The 24,167-nt window shown below is 41.5% G+C and overlaps 1 protein-coding gene and 1 pseudogene across 2 annotated transcripts in view; both read left to right on the top strand.

Moving 5' to 3' along the window:
* The window catches only part of PKNOX1 (PBX/knotted 1 homeobox 1), a 458,035-nt gene extending 434,076 nt beyond the window's left edge, over positions 1-23,959 (top strand). For both annotated transcript variants that reach the window (XM_053705699.1, XM_053705701.1), the window contains one exon: positions 23,047-23,959. In XM_053705699.1, the coding sequence (XP_053561674.1) occupies positions 23,047-23,258 (212 nt within the window). In that variant the 3' untranslated portion in view covers positions 23,259-23,959. The remainder of the gene's footprint in view (positions 1-23,046) is intronic.
* Positions 5,543-5,661, top strand: LOC128654902 (uncharacterized; annotated as a pseudogene).
* Positions 23,960-24,167: the final 208 nt, after the last annotated feature.

The raw sequence follows: 24,167 nt of genomic DNA on the forward strand, positions 1-24,167 counted from the left end.
ACTGCAGAGATACACATGCTGACGCAGCAGCCTAAATTTTGTAGCAGTAATGTTACCCAAGTTCTGAATAGTGCACTAAGCAGGATGTGCCACAAAATGGATCTGAGGCTTATTAGTGCTCAAATATTACAGTTCCTTAATGTAGCTCGGTTGCAGTTCTGCTGCCTATGGTGTTAAAGTTTATGTATTCCAGCAGGGCCTAGCTTGTCAGAAGTATTGTGTGCAGGCAAACCATAAAGAATTTAGATAGAGCACCAACAGTTTAAGATGTTAAATCCCTGTTTGGAGGTATTGGGTGTTGGGTCACAGGTGACAGAGAGGCAGACGCTATCTTAGTCTCACACAGTGTAGGTGTTAACAAGTATAGCAGGGTTCAGACAAAGGCCTGTGTCTTGATATGCGCTCTAGAGCACTTGAGGTATAGTACAAGCAACACAGTTCTTATAGGAGAGCTCCCAATAATGTGTCTCTATAGTTCAGGGTTATATGAGGAATCAGGGACTGACAGATTGAGATGATAGCCCAGGATGTTAGGCGTGGGGCAGTGTGACGTACTTAATATATATAAGGCCTCAGTAGACCCTGTTTATGCTGTGCGTAGTGTGGATGGAAAACTTTCCAGTCTTACCCCTCAGAATATTTCAGCAGTCGGGTGAGTAGTGCCGAGTGTGCACACCGTGTGAGCCGTAGGTCTGCAGCAGCAGTGGGCTGTTTGCTCACAGGAGGTCCGGTGTGTAAGGTTCCACTCTCAAGATGGCGGCAATGTGCGGTGCGCGGCTCCCAGGAAGCACGCAGGGCTGCCTTCAACGACACTCTCCACAGGTATTAGGCCCCGGCTTCAACAGCCCAGGAGCCCGTTGCAGTCCCAGGTTAGTCTTGTGTCGGCCCCTCCGTAGTGGATCCGACGTGTGTATGCGCTGCCGTGTTCACCCGCCACGTGGGCTCGATAGTACCTCAGACGGCAGCAACGCTAATGCCCCCTTCTCAGGGACCGATTAGAGCTTCTATGTAGGTGGCAGCTCCGGAGCGGATCCCCGACCCTCCGGAGCTTAGGCAGGAGAGAGAGAGCTCAGATGCGATGATAGGCCTAGGTCTAAAGGCGCCTGGCTTAGCTCTTGAGTTCTTGCACAGTTAACTCCTCAGTCCGGCCGGACCAAGGTGAGGTTTGTTCAGTAAGGTGACCGTAACACCAGGGATGTTTTTTGATGCAAATAAGGCTCTTTCACAGGCTGTAGTAAAAGTTTAACTTTAGAAATCACACAGAGCTCCACACTGATGCGACTGTCCTCTTTCTTTGTTTTTTTAATGGTTTGTTTTTAGTCAATTTAGAATCCTTGAGTATAAAATATAGTGGCTCAGGGTTACCGAAAAAGCTCTAAGTACAGATCTCCTCAAGGAAGGTTTCTTCTGGAATTAGAATGAGGTCAAGTGTTTTATTTCAGTGGTATGGGTATTTCTATCAATTGTCTCAAAGGATCTCTTTGGATTGCAAGGTGAAGCACAGTCTTTCTTAGTAGATAAATCACCAAGCTATTCTTTTAGGAGCTTCCTTCCTACATTTATCTTGGGTAATCCTTACCACAGATTCCAGCCTTTGGTTGGGGCACTGTCTGGGAGTCTCAAAGAGCACATGTAGTTTGGTCTCCTCAGGAGGTGAGGTTATCAATCCAATATTCTGGAGATCCATGCAATTTTTAAGGCTCTTCAGAGTTGACCCCTTCTCAAAAGACAGCATTATCTGTCTTTTTATTCAGACAATATCATGACGGTGGCATATATCTGTCAAGGGGGAACTAAAACCCTAAAAAGCGCTATACGTTTATTATTATTAATTGGGAAGCAGTTTACAATAGCTGATAATCTCTTCTCTCGGGGTGATGCTCTCTTCATCCCAGATTTTGAGGAGCTGGGACCTTCCAGAGAGGTAGGCCTTTTGTCTAAATTACAAGCCTCCAAGGTACTGTGCCAGATCCACAGATCTTTAAGTGGAATTTACAGAGCCTTTATTAATATCTTGTATGCAAAAGAACGGGCACTGCACAGGGATACCATTAATATAAAAAGTCCAAGTTTAATGGGTATAAATGTTAAAAAAAAAAAGTCACAGCAAAAAAAAAAGCTGTAAGCACATAGAAAAAGCCAAGTGTGGGCAGGCAGACAAACAAACACAGATGTTTATTAATATCTTGGTTGTTTCAAATACCTTATATTTTTTCACAATTGCTGTTCTTCCCAGAATAATAGCTCGAATTAAAGGGACGGTCTAGTCAAAATTAATTTTTCATGATTCAGATAGGGAATGCAATTTTAAACAACTTTCCAATTCACTTTTATTATCAAATTTGCTTTGTTTCTTTGGTATTCTTTGTTGAAAGCTAAACCTAGGTAGGCTCATATGCTAATTTCTAAGCCCTTGAAGGCCACCCCTTAATTTATTGCATTTGGCAGTTTTTCACAGCTAATGGGCATTAGTTCATGTGTACCATACAGTTATCATTGTGACCACGCCCATGGAGTTACAAATGAGAGGGCACTGATTGACTAAAATGCAAATCTGTCAAACGAACTGAGATAAGGGGGCAGTGTGCAGAGGCTTAGATATAAGGTAATCACAGAGGTAAAAAGTGTATTATTATAGAAGTGTTGGTTATGCAAAACTGGGGAATGGGTAATAAAGGGATTATCTATCTTTTTTAACAATAACAATTCTGGAGTAGACTGTCCCTTTAAGCAGGAGCGCTCATTAGTAATTCTGATTGGTCCAGCAGGCCTTGCAGAACTTGGTATTGTGGATCTAGTACTGGTGTCCAGCGTTCCTACTTAAGCTTTTCCCTGTTTAGGTTAAGGAAATAGAGTAATGGGTTAGCAGCATTCTCTTTCATTATATTAGCCAAGAGTTGGAATCCATGGAAGATTTACATGTATATAATTTGTGTATTCCTTATAGGTTGTAAAAAGGATTTTTCTTTCTAATGACACGGTGAGTCCACGGATCATCATCATCAATTACTGTTGGGAATATTACTCCTGACCAGCAGGAGGAGGCAAAGAGCACCACAGCAAAGCTGTTAAGTATCACTTCCCTACCCACAATCCCCAGTCATTCTCTTTGCCTCTAGTGCACAGAGGAGGTGAAGTAATTAGGTGTCTGATAAAGATTCTTCTATCAAGATTTTTTTGTTTTGAAGTCAGAGCAGGCTTGCTCTGATCTTCCATCAGTCTGGGTCTAGCTGTACTCCACGTCAGTCTCTTTAGTAGGGCAGTGGTGGCTTTAAAGCAGTTAGGAACTTGTGAGGTGGGCCTGGCTGAGTTTTCCCAACATGTTGCTGCCCAGGTATAGAAAGCCTGAGTACGTTTACTCTGTCTTTCTTAGTTTCACAGGTCTCTGTGAGGAGCGGCATCCTCTCAAGCCGGGTGTGCTGTCCTCCTGCTGGACGGCTAGATGCAGGTAAGTGTTTGATCTTCTATGTTCGGGGGCCATGCACTTCTGAAATTATACTGCATCATCATGGGACATGTATATCCTGAGGCAGGATATCTTAGGCAGGACGCAGGCACTTATTGTGACTTTAAGAGACTAGGGGTTAATACTTTTTGGAAGTATCCCTGACTGGTTATTTCTTCGTTAGCTCATTATTTATTAGTAATGTGCAGGTTTACATGGATATGCTTAGTTAGAACAGACTCATACGAGTCCTAGAGGTTCTGACTAATGTACATGACATTTAAGGGAAAATAGAAGCGCTAGACTCAGAGCATAGACATCCAAGTCCTAGAGGTTCTGAGATGAACGACACATGTTTGTTTCCCTAGAGGTACTGATCTAATGTTCATACATTTGAGTGAAGGGAAGAAGCTCTTAAGCTTTTATTTGTTAGCGAGTGTTACTGACAGTGTGAGATGCGCAGTTAATTTTAGTTGCTCGCTCTTTCTATGGGCTTTGTTTGCTCCCGCCCTCTTCTCCCCTCAGGGTGGCAGATAAGCGCCATTTGCTTCCAATGTCGACAGGACATGTGTGTGTGTGTGTTTATTATTGGGCTTCTGTGTGCTGAATGACACAGTATTTCAATAATTGGTGGGTTTTTTATAAGACATTATAAATATCAACTGTCGTTCAACCTCTACTACTTAGTTGTTACTAAACCTTGTATAGGCTCAATCCTGAGGTCTTAACCACTAATGTTAGTGGTAATATGCTTTTAACTGTAGGTCTGTTTTCTTCATACCTATGTTTTGGGGATTTTTTATTTTTTTTACCATATGTCAAAATATGTTTCCCCTGATGTATTTCATTCCCTCCCCTCTGTTATATAATTATTAAGTACCAGGATGTGGGTGCTTCAGGATTGTTTTAGACTGTTATGCCCTGTAGCATTTTGTAGCTTGTCATAATTGGGCTACATGGCTATTTGGTGAGTTAATGTCTCTTAGGATGATACTGTTTCTGACTATACAACAGTTTTTCTCCTTTTATGACCCAAGCCTTAATGGTGTCACATGAAGTGCCCTGCGGTTCCTTTCAATCTCCAGGAGGAGTGTTTTGCATACAGAATTGAGCCCAGGTATCCTCTTTGGTATCTGGGGACTGGTCTGTTTTTCCTTTATTATTTTTTTATTTATTTTTTTCCTTCGTCAAGGAAAGTGCAAGAGGACTTTTATTATTTCAGAATTTGAGGGTTTCTGTTACACTTTGGCTACTCTGTGGTCCCTCCCCTAGGCTGGCGAGGAGGATTTGGTAGTTTCTGAGTTGAAATCTCAGACCTGGACAGTATAATTCCTTTATCTGAGTTTAAAGTTGTACACTTTTGATTAAGCTTGAACACCTTCGTGATGTTAAAGGAGGTTTTAGCTACCTTGATGCGACTCTGACACGTTTTGTCGTTGTTAATCTTAAGGAATCTTTTACATTTTATGATTCTGGGATTCCTCTGTGGAGTGTTTTCCTGTCCCTGCCCGCGCTAGGAGGCATAGGAGTAGTCAAGGATTCCTTGTCCTACTTTTTCTGTCTTGAGGAGATGTCTCCATTAAAGTGTCAAGGCCTAAGTAGGTCACGGTGCCTAAGTAGTAGGAACCATTTCTCCTCTGGTTCAGAGAACTGTGATCCCTAGAGAGGATCACTGCTCTTTCAGGTTTAATGGACTTACAGGGAAGTTTGGGTTGCCTCTGTGTCACGTGCGACATCTTAAAGAAGTCACGCCTTGTCTGATTTCAATTGGTAGGGACTCCCTTTGAGGAATTCCAGAACAGAATAAGGTTCTTAAACTAGTCATTCTTTTATTTCTGATGCTACCATGCAAGTCTTTCAGCCGAGAGTCAGGATCTGGCTTTGCTGGGCTTGCCCGCGGGGCGTTGTGGCCGTATTTTGGTCAGTGAATTTTTCCTCGAGTCCAAGCTTCTGGCGCTTTCTGTTCAAGAGTAAGACCTTGTTTGCTCCTGATCTTTCAGGTATTTTTTCTGATTTTCGGGTGGAAAAGGGTCTTTTCTACCTCAAGATGAATAGTCTTAGAGGAGTTTGAACCCATTCAGTAAATCGGTCAAGTGGGCCTACGGCCACACCACCCTGAATGTGCCCGATCTTGTCTGATCTCGGAAGCTAAGCAGGGTCGGGCCTGGTTAGTACTTTGATGGGAGACCGCCTGGGAATACCAGGTTCTGAAGGTTTGGGGACTGTATCTCTCAGTTTGTCTCTAAGAAGAGGATACAAGAGGTCCTTGATAGGCTATGGACTTAGTATCTCAGGTTTCCTACATAGTTTTCATTCCTTCCTTTCAGAGGCAGGTTCCTGAGTTTTTGCCTTTCTTTCAATCACCTTTAGTTTGTGGCTCTTTTCTTTGGCCTTACTGTGACAAAACCAATCTCGCCACTGTACATTGGAGGGCCTGTTATGGAACATTCTTTGGGCTGGAGGTACATGGGCTTAAGGATACCCAGAGACTGCATGGAAATATGGAATGTTATATGCTGGACACCCCATGTACTTTCATAACTCTGTCTTATGTCTATGTCACCCTGTATCCATAAATACAGGATGGGTACAGGGTGTGAGTGCCCCTTGTGGGAGCAATTGTGACTCTATAAGCCAAGTGGGCATAAAAGACTTTATAGCTAATAAGAACTGTTCCTATATTCTGTAATAAGATGTATTCTATGTATGTTTCAGATCTGATTGTGTCTCAGGAGTCTGTCTGGGTAAACTGATTGTGTCCTTGTGTGATTATGTTAACTAGACTGCCCAACATCAGATTGTCTGAGTAAACGTTCTTCCCTAGTTAATTAACTTAATATGTTAATCTGTTTTACCTGTCAATAGACAGTTGTTAGAGGTTTGATGCATTGTTCATATGTCTGCTTTACTGTTAAACCAATGCCCTTTGTAACCTGAAGCCAGGGTGTATAAATCTGTGTGCTGCCTTCAAATAAAGTAGTCATTCTGTTTTAAACCTGAAACTGGCTGGGTTGTGAATTGCTGATTCCCTATGCAGGACATTGTTCATCTGGTATTAACCCTTGGTACACAGTTGGTACTGTAACATTGGTGGCAGCGACGGAATGAACCTTATCGCCCAGAAGAGCAACTACACAAGCCAGTAACCTCAGGAAGAGGGGGATTATTACAATACTGACTAAGATGGAAAAGAGAAAAGTAAATTTTGCAGCTTTTAAAAACTTCCTGGAAACAGAAGGAGAGATTGATGGGTACCTTGCAGATTTTGAGAGGCAATGTGCACTACACAAGGTACCCGCAGAGGACTGGGTCACGATATTATCTGGAAAATTATCCGGCCGGGCCAGAGAGGCTTTTCGGGCCATTCCAGATGAGGAAGTCAGGGATTATAATACTGTAAAAGAGGCTCTGCTCTCCAGGTATGCGGTTACACCGGAGGCATACCGGAGGCGGTTCAGAGACACTGTTAAATTAGCTGGAGATTCCTACCTTGAGTGGGCATGTAAGGTGCACCGCACAGCAGCTCACTGGATAGCGGGGTGCCAAGCCATATCTGGGGAAGAGGTGCTGCAGCTATTCCTGTTGGAACATTGCTTCGACAAGTTACCCGCAGGAGTTCGAGAGTGGGTTCGGGACCGTAAACCCTCCACCCTGCAGGAAGCGGCTCGCTTGGCAGATGAGTATACGGATGCCCGCAAACTGGACACTGCTACCACTAAGCCCCCTGCTAGAGTGGAGTACAGACCCCCAGTCACCCTAGCAGCTGCCAGTTACCAAACCCCGGCGCACCGCTATACCACACGGCCTCCGGCCACGAACTACCCTCAGAGAGCCCTGTTCAATTTGCGGTGCTACTCACAACCTATTCGGTGCTTTAGATGTAAGCAACTAGGGCACAAAAGACCAGAGTGTCCCCTAAACGCAGCGAACCAAGCGCAGTCCTGGAGAAGACCCGCCGGCGGAATCCCACGTAATCCTCAGCCTGCGGCCCGCTACGTAGAGGCGCAAGAATGCTGGAGCATCCTACATGAGGCAGACCTTGTGCAAGCTGCCCACCGGAATAACCGGCAACTGGTTAAAGTGAATGGGAAGAAGGTCAGTGGTCTACGGGATACTGGTGCTACCATGACCTTGCTTCAAAAGAACTTGGTGTCTGAGAAACAGTACACTGGAGACACTGTGGCTGTGAGGGTAGCAGGGGGCGATGTGTTCAGCCTACCTGTTGCCAGGGTACATTTGGATTGGGGAGTGGGCGCTAGACCTGTGAATGTGGGGGTCAAGAAGGACTTACCTGCTGATGTTCTTCTTGGAAATGACTTGGCCCCCCTTGTTTCTGCCTACGCTCCTATGGGTCCCGCTGATGTTAACTCTGTGACTACCCGTGCCCAGATCCATGCAGCAGAGACTGACCCACCTGCTGCTAAGCCCCAGGACGATGAGCTCAGTAAATCTCTATCCGCTATTGATATGTGGAGGTCCCGTTACAATGCGCTGATGAAGGAAAAGAGGAGCGCAGAGGAAAAAGCACGTTTAGAACGTGAATCTCTGCTAGACAAGCTGCACCGTCAGACTGCAGAAAACACCAGCTTGAGAGTGGGACATGAAACCTTAAAGACAAACTTAGCGACACTTGAGGAGAAGCTGACGCTGGCTCATAGTGAGGTGCAGCAACTCAAGGGCACCCTATGTCAGTATGAAGGGATTGTGGATACCTATAAAGAGCAGGTACAGAAAACTCGTAAAGAAGCTGATGGGATTTTGAAGGACTGTTTGGCCCTGGTCTGGGCACTGAGGAATTTGAACCCTTGTTTGTATGGACAGGAATTCTCTCTCATAACGGGAATCCAGATGGATTGTCCCAGCAAACTGACATGCCTACCAGGCGCTCTGGTGGTATATGGCACATTATATACCCTGGACAGCCGAGCATGACAAACCAGAGGGAGAGGAGTTTGATGGTCCTGGCTTGTTATGGGAGTCCTTTGCAGAGCCTGACTTTGGGAGCCCAGACTCCATTCCCCAGCGGCAGGCTGCGTTAAAAGGGGTAGGGACAGTTGGTCCTGTCCCCCAGCAACACGGCTGTTTAGCCAAAGGGAAGACGATTGGTCTCCCCCTCCAGCAGCACAGCTATGTATCCAAAGGGGAGACAGTCGGTCTCCCCCTCCAGCAACCAGGCTCCCACCAGGCTACTTCCATGGTAGTGCTGGCACCCGGGCAGAGTACAGCTGGTCTCTGCCCACCTCGCAACCCACCAATTCAGCGTACCAGTCCCCCACACAGCTGTGGTGAGGTACCTGGACATGGACAAGTTTTCCCCGTACTCAGGTGTAGTAACCATTTATTGTGGGTGGGCTGTACTACTAATTGTGTTTTATGGGTGGGTTGCTGGACTAACCAGGGCACTGACCGGCAGGAGGTCAGATACCCTGTTAGTCTGTTTGGAAAAGGGGAGAGATGTGACAAAACCAATCTCGCCACTGTACATTGGAGGGCCTGTTATGGAACATTCTTTGGGCTGGAGGTACATGGGCTTAAGGATACCCAGAGACTGCATGGAAATATGGAATGTTATATGCTGGACACCCCATGTACTTTCATAACTCTGTCTTATGTCTATGTCACCCTGTATCCATAAATACAGGATGGGTACAGGGTGTGAGTGCCCCTTGTGGGAGCAATTGTGACTCTATAAGCCAAGTGGGCATAAAAGACTTTATAGCTAATAAGAACTGTTCCTATATTCTGTAATAAGATGTATTCTATGTATGTTTCAGATCTGATTGTGTCTCAGGAGTCTGTCTGGGTAAACTGATTGTGTCCTTGTGTGATTATGTTAACTAGACTGCCCAACATCAGATTGTCTGAGTAAACGTTCTTCCCTAGTTAATTAACTTAATATGTTAATCTGTTTTACCTGTCAATAGACAGTTGTTAGAGGTTTGATGCATTGTTCATATGTCTGCTTTACTGTTAAACCAATGCCCTTTGTAACCTGAAGCCAGGGTGTATAAATCTGTGTGCTGCCTTCAAATAAAGTAGTCATTCTGTTTTAAACCTGAAACTGGCTGGGTTGTGAATTGCTGATTCCCTATGCAGGACATTGTTCATCTGGTATTAACCCTTGGTACACAGTTGGTACCGTAACACTTACCATAGCTCTCAGTGGAGGCTATGTTGCCAGTGCTCTGGTTTCAGAAAATTGCTGTGATGCCTTTCCTGGACGTCATAGGGTTCAAACACCATATTTTTAGTTAGAAGATTCTCTTACAGAAATCTTGTTGATTGCTTCATTCCACGAAGAATCTGAAGATGAGTTTCCCTGTTCCAGCCTCAGGGATAGTTCTTAGGGACCATATTAAGTTCACTATCTCTGAAAAAAAATTTGACAGAGGTCAGAGGGCTCGATGTAGGTAGGTATTTGGTCTAATGGTTGCTTCATTGGACATCATTCCTTGACTTGATTCCATCTGAGTGTCTTCATGTTCAGATAGTGGACCAGGGGATCCTGTGGATCTGTCTTGGAGGATCTGTCTCGAGACACATGCTCCAGAGACTTTCCTGAGTAATAGTGACCACGGTCGCTAGCCTGTTGGATATGGACTTGGGAGGAGTCTGCTCTTCCCATATCCGCTTTGGAGTGGAAAGCGATCTTCATTGATTGGTCTCGGTTGTCTTGACATTTTTTTCTGATTCTGATTGTACATTAACCATCTGAAAGGAACCTGGAGTTCCTTTGCCATGTTTGGCGCGGATGTTCGGTGGGCGGACGCTCACATTAGTTGTTTTTCCGATATCTCTTTTCAGGAGTGAATACCGGGAGCGGTCCTTTGAGCAGTCAAATTTTTCTCCCCGGGGAGTTTTTTCCCGGAGGTGTTCTCCAGGTTAACCCTCACTGGGGGGTGCCGGAGTTGGAGATGGCTGTACACAAAGGTTTTAAGTTATGTTAAAGGGCTATAGATAAGCAGGCTGCTCTGGTAAATCACCTGGCGTTTTCCTTGGGTCTTCAGTCTGACATCTCTGTTTCATTGCTCGTATCAAACAGGAGAGGCGTTGGTAATTCACATTTTCCCTGCGTGCTTCGCAGGACCTGGTATGCAGATCTAGAGGAGAGGTTATCTCTCTCTTCTTGGTGTCTGTCTCTGAGTAAGGACCTTCTGATCAGGGTTCCTTCTCTCTTCAAAATTTTGTTTTCTCTGAAGCTGCCTGTTTGGAGATTGAATGCTTAGTTCCCTCTAAGCATGGGTTTCAGATTCGGTCGTTGAGACCCTGATTCAGGCTGCTAAGCCGGTGACTTGATAGATTTTCCATATAGTATAGCGTAAATATCTGTATTGGGATGACTCCAATGGCTGCTCTTGGAGTAGGGTTAGGATTCCTTGAGTTTTGTTTTCTCTCCAGGAGGGTCTGGAGTAAGGTTTGACAGCTAGTACCCTAATGGGTCAGATTTATGCGTTGTCTCTTTTGTTGCATAAGTGTCTGGAGGCTGTGCCAGACGTGCAATCCTTTTGTCAGGCCTTCGTCAGAATCAGGCCTGTGTTTAAATCTGTTACTCCTCCCTGGAGTCTTAACCTTGTTCTGAAAGTCCTTCAGCAGGTTCCGTTTGAGCCTATGCATTCCTTAGATATTAAGATGTTATCTTGGAAGGTTTTGTTTCTTGTTACCATTTTTTCTGCTCGGAGAGTTTCTGAGCTCTCAGTGTTACAGTATGAATCCCCTTACCTTATCTTTCATTATGATAAGGTGGTTCTACGTACTAAGTTAGGTTTTCTCCCTAAGGTTGTTTTGGATAGGAATATTAATCAGGAAATTGTTGTTCCTTCCTTGTGTCCTAATCCTTCTTCTCATGAGGAGCGTTTGCTGCACAACCTAGATGTAGTGCGTGCGTTGAAATTCTACTTACAGGCGAATAAGGATTTTCGTTAGTTTTCTGCTTGTTTGTCTGTTTCTCTGGGAAACGCAAGGGTCAGAAAGCTACAGCTACTTTTCTTTCACTCTGGTTAAAGAGTATAATTCATTTGGCCTATGAGACTGCTGGTCAGCAACCTTCTGAGAAAATCACAGCTCATTCCACGAGGGCTGTTTCCTCTTCCTGGGCTTAAAAGAATGAAGCTTCTGTGGAGCAGATTTGCAAGGCTGCGACTTGGTCATCTTTGCACACTTTTTCCAAATTCTATAAGTTTGATACTTTTGCCTTGGCCGAGGCTTCCTTTGGGAGAAAGGTTCTTTAAGCAGTGCTGTCTTCTGTTTAGGTTCCCTGTCTTGTACCTCCCTTATCATCTGTGTCCTCTAGCTTGGGTATTGATTCCCAACAGTAATTGATGATGATTCGTGGACTCACCGTGTCATTAGAAAGAAAACAAAATTTATGCTTACCTGATACATTTATTTATTTCTTGACACAGTGAGTCCACGGCCCGCCCTGCTTTTCAGACAGTTTTTGTTATTTAAACCTCAGGCACCTCTGCACCTTGTGTTGCTTCCTTTCTCTCCTTTCCCTTTGGTTGAATGACTGGGGGATTGTGGGTAGAGAAGTGATACTTAAACAGCTTTGCTGTGGTGCTCTTTGCCTCCTCCTGCTGGCGAGGAGTGATATTCCCAACAGTAATTGATGATGATCCATGGACTCACCGTGTCAAGAAATAAATAAATTTATCAGGTAAGCATAAATTTAGTTTTTATATTAAGTCTTCTATATGTATGCTCTAATAATGCTTATGCAAAATACACATACAATGTTTTTAACTATTTTTAATTTTTTAATCTTTCAAAATGGAATTCTATTTCCAAATGGAACTATTTGCCTTTACACCCCGATTTGGTGCAGTGGTAAAGTAATGACCTTGAGAAAGTATTTTTCTCTATGGGTTTGAACCCAGGCTGACACTTTTGTAGTAACTTTTTAGATCGCTGTAGGACGGTGTTTAAAACTGTATTAGAGTTGTGTTAGAATATTCTGTATGTTTTAAAAAGACTAGATAATATTATATATAATAATGTTGTTTTTCAAGTGGATATTTGAAACTAATTTCCTTATTGTATCGATAGTTTTAAATATGTGAAGAGTCTGTGACTTATATTGATGACAGAAAAGACTGAACACCACTCATCTTCCATTGGGACATTTAAAAACCGGACAGTAATAAAGATATTTCGTCCTTGAAAAAGCCGACTAATCTGTGGCCAAACGATGGTTGCTTGGACTACAGACACAGGTTTCACTGTAAAGGGTGACTCTAAATAGGAAACACAGCTTAACCTGTCTGATTCTCTGTGTCTGAGCTTCTCTGCTTCGTGGTTATTGAACCCTGTGCATTCTGGTCTGTTAATTGCCCATGTGTTTTTAATAAATTTTATACCTTACCTCTGGAGTTCCACTATTTCACTAGTACAGGGTTTGGTAGCTACACGCCCTACAGCTCTTGAAAGTGTGAGTATAATCTGTCTTGTGAAATGTGTTTAACCTTCCAGACTTCACTATTATCCTTTCGGTGAACTGTGCAGATCCCATTTCAACCTGAATAAGTAGTTCCACTCCTTCACTTTGGACTATATATCCTTACTTGATTATTTGCTTTTATTCACTTATTTTCTGCATCAGGACTAGTTGCCTTAAAGTCCATGTATTTTACTTTTTTCATCAAAATCTTAAGGTTCTCATTCTGTAGTTGAAACTCTTGTCCAAGTGAGAAATCTTCTTACTAAAAAGATTTAATACAAGGGTTAGAAAGATATTTTACCCCCTGGTGTGATAACTATGGTTATTGCTGTCACTATTTCAGGATCCCGACAATACTTCTGTTTTTTCAGGACTAGATAAGGGTTTGTCACCAAGTTCTTTTTAAGGTCACTTTTCAGCTCCTTCCCTTTTATATCACAAGAAAATTGCCAATCTTTCAGACGTTCATGCCTTTGTTCTGGCTCAGAAGCAGGCCTGTTGTTAAAGGACCATTCAACTTGACGTTTTAATAATTCATAAAATGTTTCATTTTTCTTTTAAAAGATATGACGAGTCCACGGATTTCATCCTTATGGGATTACGCCTCCTGGTCAGCAGGAGGAGGCAAAGAGCACCACAGCAGAGCTGTATATATAGCTCCTCCCTTCCCTCCCACCCCAGTCATTCTCTTTGCCTGTGTTAGTGATAGGAAGAGGTAAAATGAGGTGTTAGTTTAGATTCTTCAATCAAGAAGTTTTTTGTTTTAAAATGGTGCCAGTGAGTACTATTTTTCTCGGGGAGAAATCGTCAGTCAATAACTTCCCAAGAGGAGTGGAGACATTTTATTTTCTGCCCTGATTGTTGATGATCTTAGCAAACTTGCTGGTTCCCACAGATCGGTTGAAGGTAATGTAAAGAACATCTTCAGTGTGGGGAACCGTGTCATGCTGCGCTCAGCATTGAGGTATGTTCAGTCATTTGCTTCTGGGGAGACTAGATACATCAGAACAGGCTGACATTATTCCTTGTACTGGGGAGGGATAATCGGTATGCACTATGTAAAATGAAATGGTGTGCCTGGAATTCCCTTTTTCTTTTATTACTTATCAACTGTGTGTTTGTGCAGTGACTCTATTGTGTTCACTTATACTGAGTATGCTGTGTGTGTGCTGACGCTGGGAGATGCGGTTTGTTCCCCAAGGGCTGTCGTTATCGGTAGTAACTTATAAAGGAAGTGTGTGTTTAAGAGGGGCACATTGGCGTTTTTCGTTATTTGGGTTAGGTGAAAACCGACATGTTTTTCTTCCCATGCGGGTCTCAGTGTGACTCGAGTTACGCCCACGGTGGACGGGGCCTAGTTTCGCGCGCTCAGCCGCGCAGTAATCATCCGGATCGGCAGCAGGTTCCTGGGCTCCGGTGTGGCCTAAGTCAGTTTGTGCATATAAGGGTACAAAGAGACTTGGGAGCGCCGCTCACAGAAGATCAGTGTTGTCTGGGGGTAGGTAGGTGTCGCAGCAGTGCTGTGGCGAGGTGCAAGTGTCTAGAGCAGTACTTTCCAAACTGTGTGTCGGGACACACTAGTGTGTCGGCAGCAGTGTGTAGGTGTGTCCCTGCTTCAGCACAAATTTTTTAAAATGTAATTTATTTTTTTATTTTTTTTTGTTTCTGACTTTCCGCCTGCCTGCTATGCATATCACATGGTTGACACGTGATTGATACCTAGGGGGTAGTCTCCTTAATTGGCTTGTGACTGCACGTGTAGTCAGTGAGTGGTACAGCAGTGTGTTTGCAGCGTGGGCAGTAGTCAATCGGACTCACCGAGCTCTGAGGGCGGCAACTTAAACGCTGAGCTTAAGTCAGAAGTCAAAGGGTTGTTTTTTGCAGTTAGCTCCCAGTAGTGCATTGCTGCTCCTGCTCTTGATATATGGATAGGAAGGGGAAGCTTAAAAATGCTTAATGATGAAATGCGAGTGTCTTTATCTAATATACCACTAAACATTCAGAAACTGTGTTCATCCCATCAACCGTATACATCCCATTAAAATAGTAAGTAGCTATTGGAGGTATTAAACTTTTTTTTCATTCTTGCACATACATACTGTTACTTGTAAATACATTTTGTTATTATATAATTTATGTATCTGTCCATATCTCTTAAAACAAGTTAGCTTAACCTCCTGTTTGCTAGTACAACTAAACTACTGTGTCGCCAAATTTAGGTCTAAAAAGTGTGTCACCAACATTAAAAGTTTGGAAATCTCTGGTCTAGAGTTTTATTAAAATTGGTAAATAGCTGAACTGAACAAACGGAGCAGTATTTGTTAAGTCAGTTTGTGCATATAAGGACGCTTTTTGTCGCTGCAAAGTTATTATACTGCAAGCAGAAAAATTGTTGTGCTTTTATTTTTTAAAGGCACAGTAGGCTTTTTTATTTCAAATATTTTACTATAAGATTTGACTTTCAAGGTTAAATATATCAAGTAAAGAACGACTATTATTGCTATTGCTAGTCTGTTTAACATTAAAAGGCAAAAGACCCTAAAAATATAGCATAAGCTACCTCAATGAAAGTGCAACCCAAAAAACACTTCCCTATATAAAATTGAGGAGCGCTGAAAAGCAGCTAAAGAGATCAAAATTGATTGAGTATGTACCAGTATGGACAAAAAAACTATGTGAGAATATGCTTAGGCGACAATCAATAATATTTATTAAAGACAATATTTATTAAAAACAGTGTTAAAGCCTAATACCACCGGTGGTAAAATATCATTCTAATACTGCAATGACATAAAAAATGGCAATGCCAAGTTATAACATTAAAAAACAAAAGTTAAACTATCAATGGTGATAGTAAAGGACAAAATGGATAACTGATGTTACTCTGTTGCAGCTCAAATAGTCTTATATAGCCGTTGATAGGAGCTCACAATTGCGGCTGATACTTTGTATACGTTTAAAAATAAATGTCCAGCAACAGAGAGTCTCATGGAACAATCCTTGGTTAATATGCAATGAGGGAGTTATGGGAGAACAGTCAGCTGTAGTGTGAGGGTTACTCCAAACGAAACGGTATTGGTACTTAGATATATAATAATTCCCAGAATACGAAACTTGCACAATTTCTCCACTATTAAAAGAAGTTGTAGCTTACCAGGGGTCTCCGGCTATTACACTCTTTACCTCAGACTTGGCGTTTTTTTTGGATGCGATATCCTCCGAGTTTTCAGCCTTTCTCCCCTCTAGGTAGCTAGTTCCGGTCAGGTAGTAAGGTCACAAGACTCGACCAGACCAATGATGATAGCCGATTACCAGGAAAGGTGATTCTGTTCAATTCTAAGTACAGACAGTCTTTTGCAGCAAAGAGTTACAATTAGGTTATTTGTAACTGTAACTTAATTCCGCTGGGAAAAAGAGTAAACCTTTGTAAAAAGAAGTTAATCAGAGCGCTCTGAATTTCCAATTTAGACACAGCTTGTCATCTTCACAACATCGACCTTACTTTTTTTCTTGCTTTATCTCTAGCTTCAACAATTAATTTCTCATCATAACCCTTTTGTTTGAATTTTGTTTCTAATTTGTCAGCTTGTGTTTCAAAATCAGTGATTCTAGAACAATTTTTCCTTAATCTAGTAAATTGATTATTAGGTATATTGTCTATCCATCGTCTAAGATGACAACTGTTGTTATCAATATAATTATTTGAATCAACTGTTTTAAAATGGGTAGAAGTAGATAGTTCACCATTTCTTACATCAATATCTAGATCTAGGAAATTAATATGGTTTTTACTGATTTCATGAGTAAAATTTAAACCAAATTTTTTATCTTTCAGGTCTTCTAAAAAGTATTCAAATATTTCTAAGTTCCCCTTCCAAATAATGAAAATATCATCGATAAATCTGCGATAGAGCACCAAGTTTGCCTCCCAGTTGCCATTGAACACCATGGAATCTTCCAAATAACCCATCACAAGATTGGCATAACTGGGGACAAACTTGGTGCCCATCGCAGTACCCTGAATTTGGAGGTAGAATTGACCGTCAAAATTAAAATAATTATTTTTAAGAATGAATAAAATACATTTTTTAATAAAATCTATTTGTTCATAGCTCATTAGTCCACCCTTTTGGAGAAAATAATTAACAGATTCTATTCCAATATCATGGTTAATACTCGTATAAAGGGAATTTACATCACATGTTATAAGATAGTAATCCTGTTCCCATTTAATATTGGTTAAACAGTTAATCAAATCTGTTGAATCTTTAAGATAGGCCTCAAGCCTAGTTACATAATATTGAAGAAAATAATCAATGTATTGGGACAAATTTGCAGTTAACGATTGGATACCCGAAATTATTGGTCTCCCTGGTGGATTTATTAGACTCTTGTGAATCTTTGGTAAATAATAAAATTCAGGATGTCTAGGATATTTCTCATTAATAAACTCATATTCTTTACCATTAATTATTCCTTTTTTAAAAGCTTCTCTGAGCAGTACTTCTAATTTTGATTTTTGCTTATTTAATGGGTTTAATTTTATCTTTTTGTATGTACTTTCATCATTCAGTTATCTTTCACATTCCTTAAAATAATCTACTGAGTTTAAAATGACTACTCCTCCACCCTTATCCGCCTGCTTAATTATCACCTTTCTATCATTCTTAAGATTATTCAGGGGACTTAGAAATATTTGAATACTTTTTAGAAGACCTGAAAGATAAAAAATTTGGTTTAAATTTTACTCATGAAATCAGTAAAAACCATATTAATTTCCTAGATCTAGATATTGATGTAAGAAATGGTGAACTATCTACTTCTACCCATTTTAAAACAGTTGATTCAAATAATTATATTGATAACAACAGTTGTCATCTTAGACGATGGATAGACAATATACCTAATAATCAATTTACTAGATTAAGGAAAAATTGTTCTAGAATCACTGATTTTGAAACACAAGCTGACAAATTAGAAACAAAATTCAAACAAAAGGGTTATGATGAGAAATTAATTGTTGAAGCTAGAGATAAAGCAAGAAAAAAAGTAAGGTCGATGTTGTGAAGATGACAAGCTGTGTCTAAATTGGAAATTCAGAGCGCTCTGATTAACTTCTTTTTACAAAGGTTTACTCTTTTTCCCAGCGGAATTAAGTTACAGTTACAAATAACCTAATTGTAACTCTTTGCTGCAAAAGACTGTCTGTACTTAGAATTGAACAGAATCACCTTTCCTGGTAATCGGCTATCATCATTGGTCTGGTCGAGTCTTGTGACCTTACTACCTGACCGGAACTAGCTACCTAGAGGGGAGAAAGGCTGAAAACTCGGAGGATATCGCATCCAAAAAAAACGCCAAGTCTGAGGTAAAGAGTGTAATAGCCGGAGACCCCTGGTAAGCTACAACTTCTTTTAATAGTGGAGAAATTGTGCAAGTTTCGTATTCTGGGAATTATTATATATCTAAGTACCAATACCGTTTCGTTTGGAGTAACCCTCACACTACAGCTGACTGTTCTCCCATAACTCCCTCATTGCATATTAACCAAGGATTGTTCCATGAGACTCTCTGTTGCTGGACATTTATTTTTAAACGTATACAAAGTATCAGCCGCAATTGTGAGCTCCTATCAACGGCTATATAAGACTATTTGAGCTGCAACAGAGTAACATCAGTTATCCATTTTGTCCTTTACTATCACCATTGATAGTTTAACTTTTGTTTTTTAATGTTATAACTTGGCATTGCCATTTTTTATGTCATTGCAGTATTAGAATGATATTTTACCACCGGTGGTATTAGGCTTTAACACTGTTTTTAATAAATATTGTCTTTAATAAATATTATTGATTGTCGCCTAAGCATATTCTCACATAGTTTTTTTTGTCCATACTGGTACATACTCAATCAATTTTGATCTCTTTAGCTGCTTTTCAGCGCTCCTCAATTTTATTGTTTTTATAGTCTGTTTAACATGTCTGAACTAAAGGAAAGTACTTGTTCTATGTGTTTAGATGCCAATGTGGAACCTCCTCTTACTTTTTGTCCCTCATGTACTGAAAGGGCCTTACAATGTAAAGAGCAGATTTTCTTTAATGCAAGTATGTCTAAGGATGCTTCTCAGTCTGATGAGAATCGGGGTATGCCGCTACTTTCTCCCCAAGCGTCACAACCTTTAACGCCCACCTAAGCGACGCCGTGTTCCTCAACCGCGTCCACTTCATTTACTCTGCAGGATATGGCTGCAGTTATGTCATCTACCCTTACGGAGGTTTTATCCAAGTTGCCAGTGTTGCAGGGCGACTTCTGATGCTTTGATGGCTATTTCCGATGTACCCTCACAGGGATCTGATTTGGGGGGTAGGGAACTTCTGTCTGAGGGGGAACTTTCCGACTCAGGGAGTGCGTTACCTCAGACAGACTCGGACGTCATGTCCTTTAGATTTAAGCTTGAACACCTCCGCCTGTTACTTCGGGAGGTTTTAGCGACTCTGGATGACTGTAACTCTATTGTGGTGCCACCAGAGAAATTGTGTAAGATGGACAAATACTTAGAGGTTCCTGCTTACTCTGATATTTTTCCGGTTCCTAAGAGAATCTCAGAAAATTATTACGCGGGAATGGGAAAGACCGGGTATCCCGTTCTCACCTTCCCCTAATTTTAAGAAAATGTATCCTATAGCTAACACTGTTCGGGATTCTTGGCAAACAGTCCCTAAGGTGGAGGAAGCTACATCTACCCTGGCTAAGCGTACAACTATTCCTATTGAGGACAGTTGTGCTTTCAAAGACCCTATGGATAAAAAGTTGGAGGGTCTTCTAGAAAAGTTATTTATTCATCAGGGTTTTCTATTATAACCAACGGCCTGTATTGTACCAGTTACAACTGCGGCGGCCTTTTGGTTTGACGCCTTAGAAGTGTCTCTTAAGACTAAGACTCCTTTAGAGGAAATCTTTTATTACAGATGCCGCCTTTCAGATTGCCAAGCTGGCGGCTAAGAATGAGGGATTTGCCATTTTAGCGGGTAGAACGTTATGGTTAAAATCTTGGTCTGCTGATGTGTCCTCTAAATCAAAGCTTTTGGCTATCCCTTTCAAAGGAAAGACCCTATTCGGGCCTGACTTGAAAGAAATCATTTCTGACATTATGGGAGGTAAGGGTCATCTCCTACCTCAGGATAAGGCAGCTAAACTGAGGGGTAAACAGAATAATTTTCGTTCCTTTCGGAAAATGATGCTTCTGTTGAACAGATTTGCAAGGCTGCAGCTTGGTCGTCTCTTCAGACTTTTTCCAAATTTTACAAATTTGATACTTTTGCCTCGTCCGAGGCTGTTTTGGGAGAAAGGTTCTTCAAGCAGTGGTACCTTCCGTTTAGGTTCCTGTCTTGTCCCTCCCTTTCATCCGTGTCCTATAGCTTTGGTATTGTATCCCATAAGTAAGGATGAAATCCGTGGACTCGTCATATCTTGTAAAAGAAAAGGAAATTTATGCTTACCTGATAAATGTATTTCTTTTACGATATGACGAGTCCACGGCCCACCCTGTCATTTCTAAGACAGGTATTTACTTATTTTTTGTTAAACTTCAGTCACCTCTGCACCTTTGGCTTTTCCTTTCTCTTCCTAACTTCGGTCGAATGACTGGAGGGGGAGGGGAAGGGAGGAACTATATATACAGCTCTGCTGTGGTGCTCTTTGCCTCCTCCTGCTGACCAGGAGGTGTAATCCCATAAGTAAGGATGAAATCCGTGGACTCGTCATATCGTAAAAGAAATAAATTTATCAGGTAAGCATAAATTTCCTTTTTGCAAGTAAATAATGAATGTATATTGCAATAATATTTTATTTTGCAGCTTTTTGCTGTAAAATACATCTAAAACTTGTGCTTGTTTTACTTTCTCCCAGAGAGGCTTTTGTTAATACTTTTAGGCAATTTATGTGAGCTTTTCTTTACTGCCTAAGCTTCTATAGTGTCACATGCTGTTAAAAGGTAGATTATCAGTTTTGCATCAACAATCAAGACAGGCAAATCATTCTTTGCAATAGTAACTAAGCTAAATCAGTGCTAAACCTCAATACAAGAGAGCAGGCTACCCCTGCACATGGGCAAACAGAGTTTGTGCTATATCTGAATATTACTTTGTGATGGGTTGGGGTTCTTGTGTTCTGTGGGACAGGGAAACCAGTGAAAAGAATAAACATAAAACAACATGCTCATTTGTCAAACTAAAGCTGCAGTTTTCATTGTAAAATTCTTTTATATGAAGGTTCATAATCATGTAGTTCATCATTTGTATATAGTTATAATTTCCCTTCAAACCAATCTCTCCTCCTTGGAATTCAGTTTTAAGAGCTTTACAAGCGCCTACATTTGAGTAGAGATATTGAATGTGTCTTGGAAGGTGTTTTCTGTGTTCTTATGTTAGAAGTGTCCCTGAGTTCCTTGTCAATGTCCTGCTCTTATTTTCCTTCAAGATAAGGAGGTTCCTCACATCTAATAGTTTTCTACCTAAAGTATTGTCTACAGAAAATATTATTCAAGAGATTGTATTTCCTTCTTTGTGTCCTAACCCCTATAATTCTAAGGAGAGACTTTTACACAATTTAGATGTGATCAGGGCTTTAAAATTCTATTCCAGGCCACAGAAGTCATTAGACAATCTACTAGTCTATTCTCAATGTCTCAGGCCCACGTAAGGGTAAAAAAGCCACAGTTGTTACTTAGCTTCCTGTATAAAGAACTGAATATATAAAGCTTAGTCAGAGGTGGATAGATTTCCTCCAAAATGCATCACTACATTGAAATTAAGCTTCTGTGGAGCAGTTTTGCAAAGCAACTACTTGGTTTTACCTTTCGCACGATCTTTAAACTTGATAGTTTCATGTCGTTTTTTGTTTTGTTTTTTTGAGGCAGTTTTTGGCAAGAAAGTCCTACAGGCCACAGTGTCTAGTAAAAAGGTGCCTGTCTTCATTTTTTCCACTCTTTTTCTCATGAATTCCACAGCTTGGGTATTGGATCCCAGGTCTAATGGCTCGTGGACTCTCACCATCTTGTGAAAGAAAAAATGTTGTTTACCTGGTAAATTTATTTATTTCATGGTGGTCAGAGCCCACGAGACCCACCCACATTTATATATTTTATTGGCGGCAGTTCAAGATTTCACCTCATTTAACCTGTTTTGTCTTCTTGGCTATACATTAGACTGAGGTGATCAGAGAGGTGAGAGGGATCATAAGCTTTTAGTGTGTTGGGTATCTTTGCCGCCTCCTAGTGGCCAGGAGTTGGATCCCAGGTGTAATGGTTTGGTGACTCTCACCACCATGAAATAAATGAATTTATCAGGTAAGTATACATTGTGATAAGATTTGCTCTTCTCATTGTCATTTAGTATTATGGTATTGAAAGGATGTGCAACTATCTCATTGTCACTTGGTATTTCAGTGGAAAATAACAGTTGACTGTAACTTTTTGAGCTGTCATTTTATTTTGAAAAAGACATCTAAGGTGGTAATAAAACTTGTTATTCCAGTTGTGTGGTTTACTGCATGTGATTGTCATTAAAATGCCATAGAATAACAAGCAAGTCAATGTCATTTGCACTGGGACACTGAACCCAATTTTATTTTCATGAATCAGACAGAGCAGCAATTTTAAGCAAGTTTTTAATTTACTCCTATTATCATTTTTTCTTCGTTCTCTTGCTATCTTTATTTGAAAAAGGCATCTAAGCTAGGGAGCCAGCTAATTTTTGGTTCAGCACTTGTTTATTGCTGCTGTCCAATCAGCAAGGACAACCCAGTTTGTTCACCAAAAATGGGCCGGCATCTAAACTTACATTCTTGCTTTTCAAATAAACATACCAAGAGAATGAAGAAAATTTGATAATAGGAGTAAATTAGAAAGTTGCTTAAAATTGCTGCTCTATCTGAATCACGAAAGAAAAAATTTGGGTTCAGTGTCCCTTTAATACTAAAATGTCAAGTGACAATGACATTTTACAACCGATATGTGTCGGTCACATTTTCACAGTGAAATTCTAGAAAACTGACATAAATCAGTGTCCCTCTGAGTCTTTAGACGTTACTAATATGGTCACTGTACATCTTGCTATGACACATGTGCTGCTGACTTCACAGCCATCTTGATGTTCTTCCTTCATAGATGCTGTGGTGACGCTCTCAGCTTCGAGCGCTCTCGGAGCAGACAGCCTGCAGTCTCTGACTTCGGATGGAGCCACTCTTGCAGTGCAGCAAGTGATGTTAGGTGGGCAGAGTGAGGATGAGTCTCTGGAAACAGATGAGGAGGACACAGATGCAGAACTGAACACGGGAGACTTGCGAGGTCTGGTGCTGAGTAGCGGGGGGCTGCAGTGACGGACACTGTACTAATTCTGTGCCACCGGGAGTGACGGTTCCTAAAATGTGAGGTCATATGTGGTGATCCCTAAACTCTCTTCCTGCCACAAGCTGCTTCTTGCTACAAAATGTTTTGCACCTTAACACAAACTGACTCCTAAGGAGCTAATAGCGAGTGAGCAACAAACGCCTGGTGATACCCCCCATCACCCACTGACTGCACCTCTCACTGTACCCCTGAAACTAAAACTCATGCCACGTGATACCCCCAAGACTTCAAGCTTGGTGACCTTCATTTCACGTCATGTAAACTTACCAAACCTTGCATTGTGAACAGGCAACAAGGTGAACCAGTGACCCCCATACCACAGACAAGTGATCCGCAAGTCTCCCGACCTGGAAACGCAAAACCTGCTTAGCACTGATGGGGCGAAAGGAATGGGGGATGGTGTGGAACCTTCCGCGATGCACAATACAGAGCAACAGGTCACAAGGTTTAAAGATCACACAACAGAGGACAGTGCCACTACACATACGTGTCCCCTCTTGTACTGCACAGTGACATCTCTGGTGAATTGTGTGCACATGCAAGGCTGTCACACAGCGAGCTGTAACGTCTGTGGGCTACCAGTGAGGGGAAAAAGTGACGTTTTGTTTTTACTCCCAAATGATAGAACTGTATTTTTGTAGAGTTGTGAGAGAATAAATCTTGAAACAGACTCTGGTTTCTCTCATGCATCTGCTTCTTCATATGTGGTCGGTTCCCTCATACTAAGCATGCCACAAACCGTTTAATACCCACGCATGCAGCGGAAACCAAACTAGGTTATACTGATACTTAGCTAAAGTTGGTAACCCTTATGGTCTCTTGCAGATATAGTGAGTTGTGTGCAAACTGGTGAATTATAAATATGTAACATTCAGTCG

This window comes from Bombina bombina, chromosome 3 (assembly GCF_027579735.1).
Source record: "Bombina bombina isolate aBomBom1 chromosome 3, aBomBom1.pri, whole genome shotgun sequence".
NCBI lineage: Eukaryota > Metazoa > Chordata > Amphibia > Anura > Bombinatoridae > Bombina > Bombina bombina.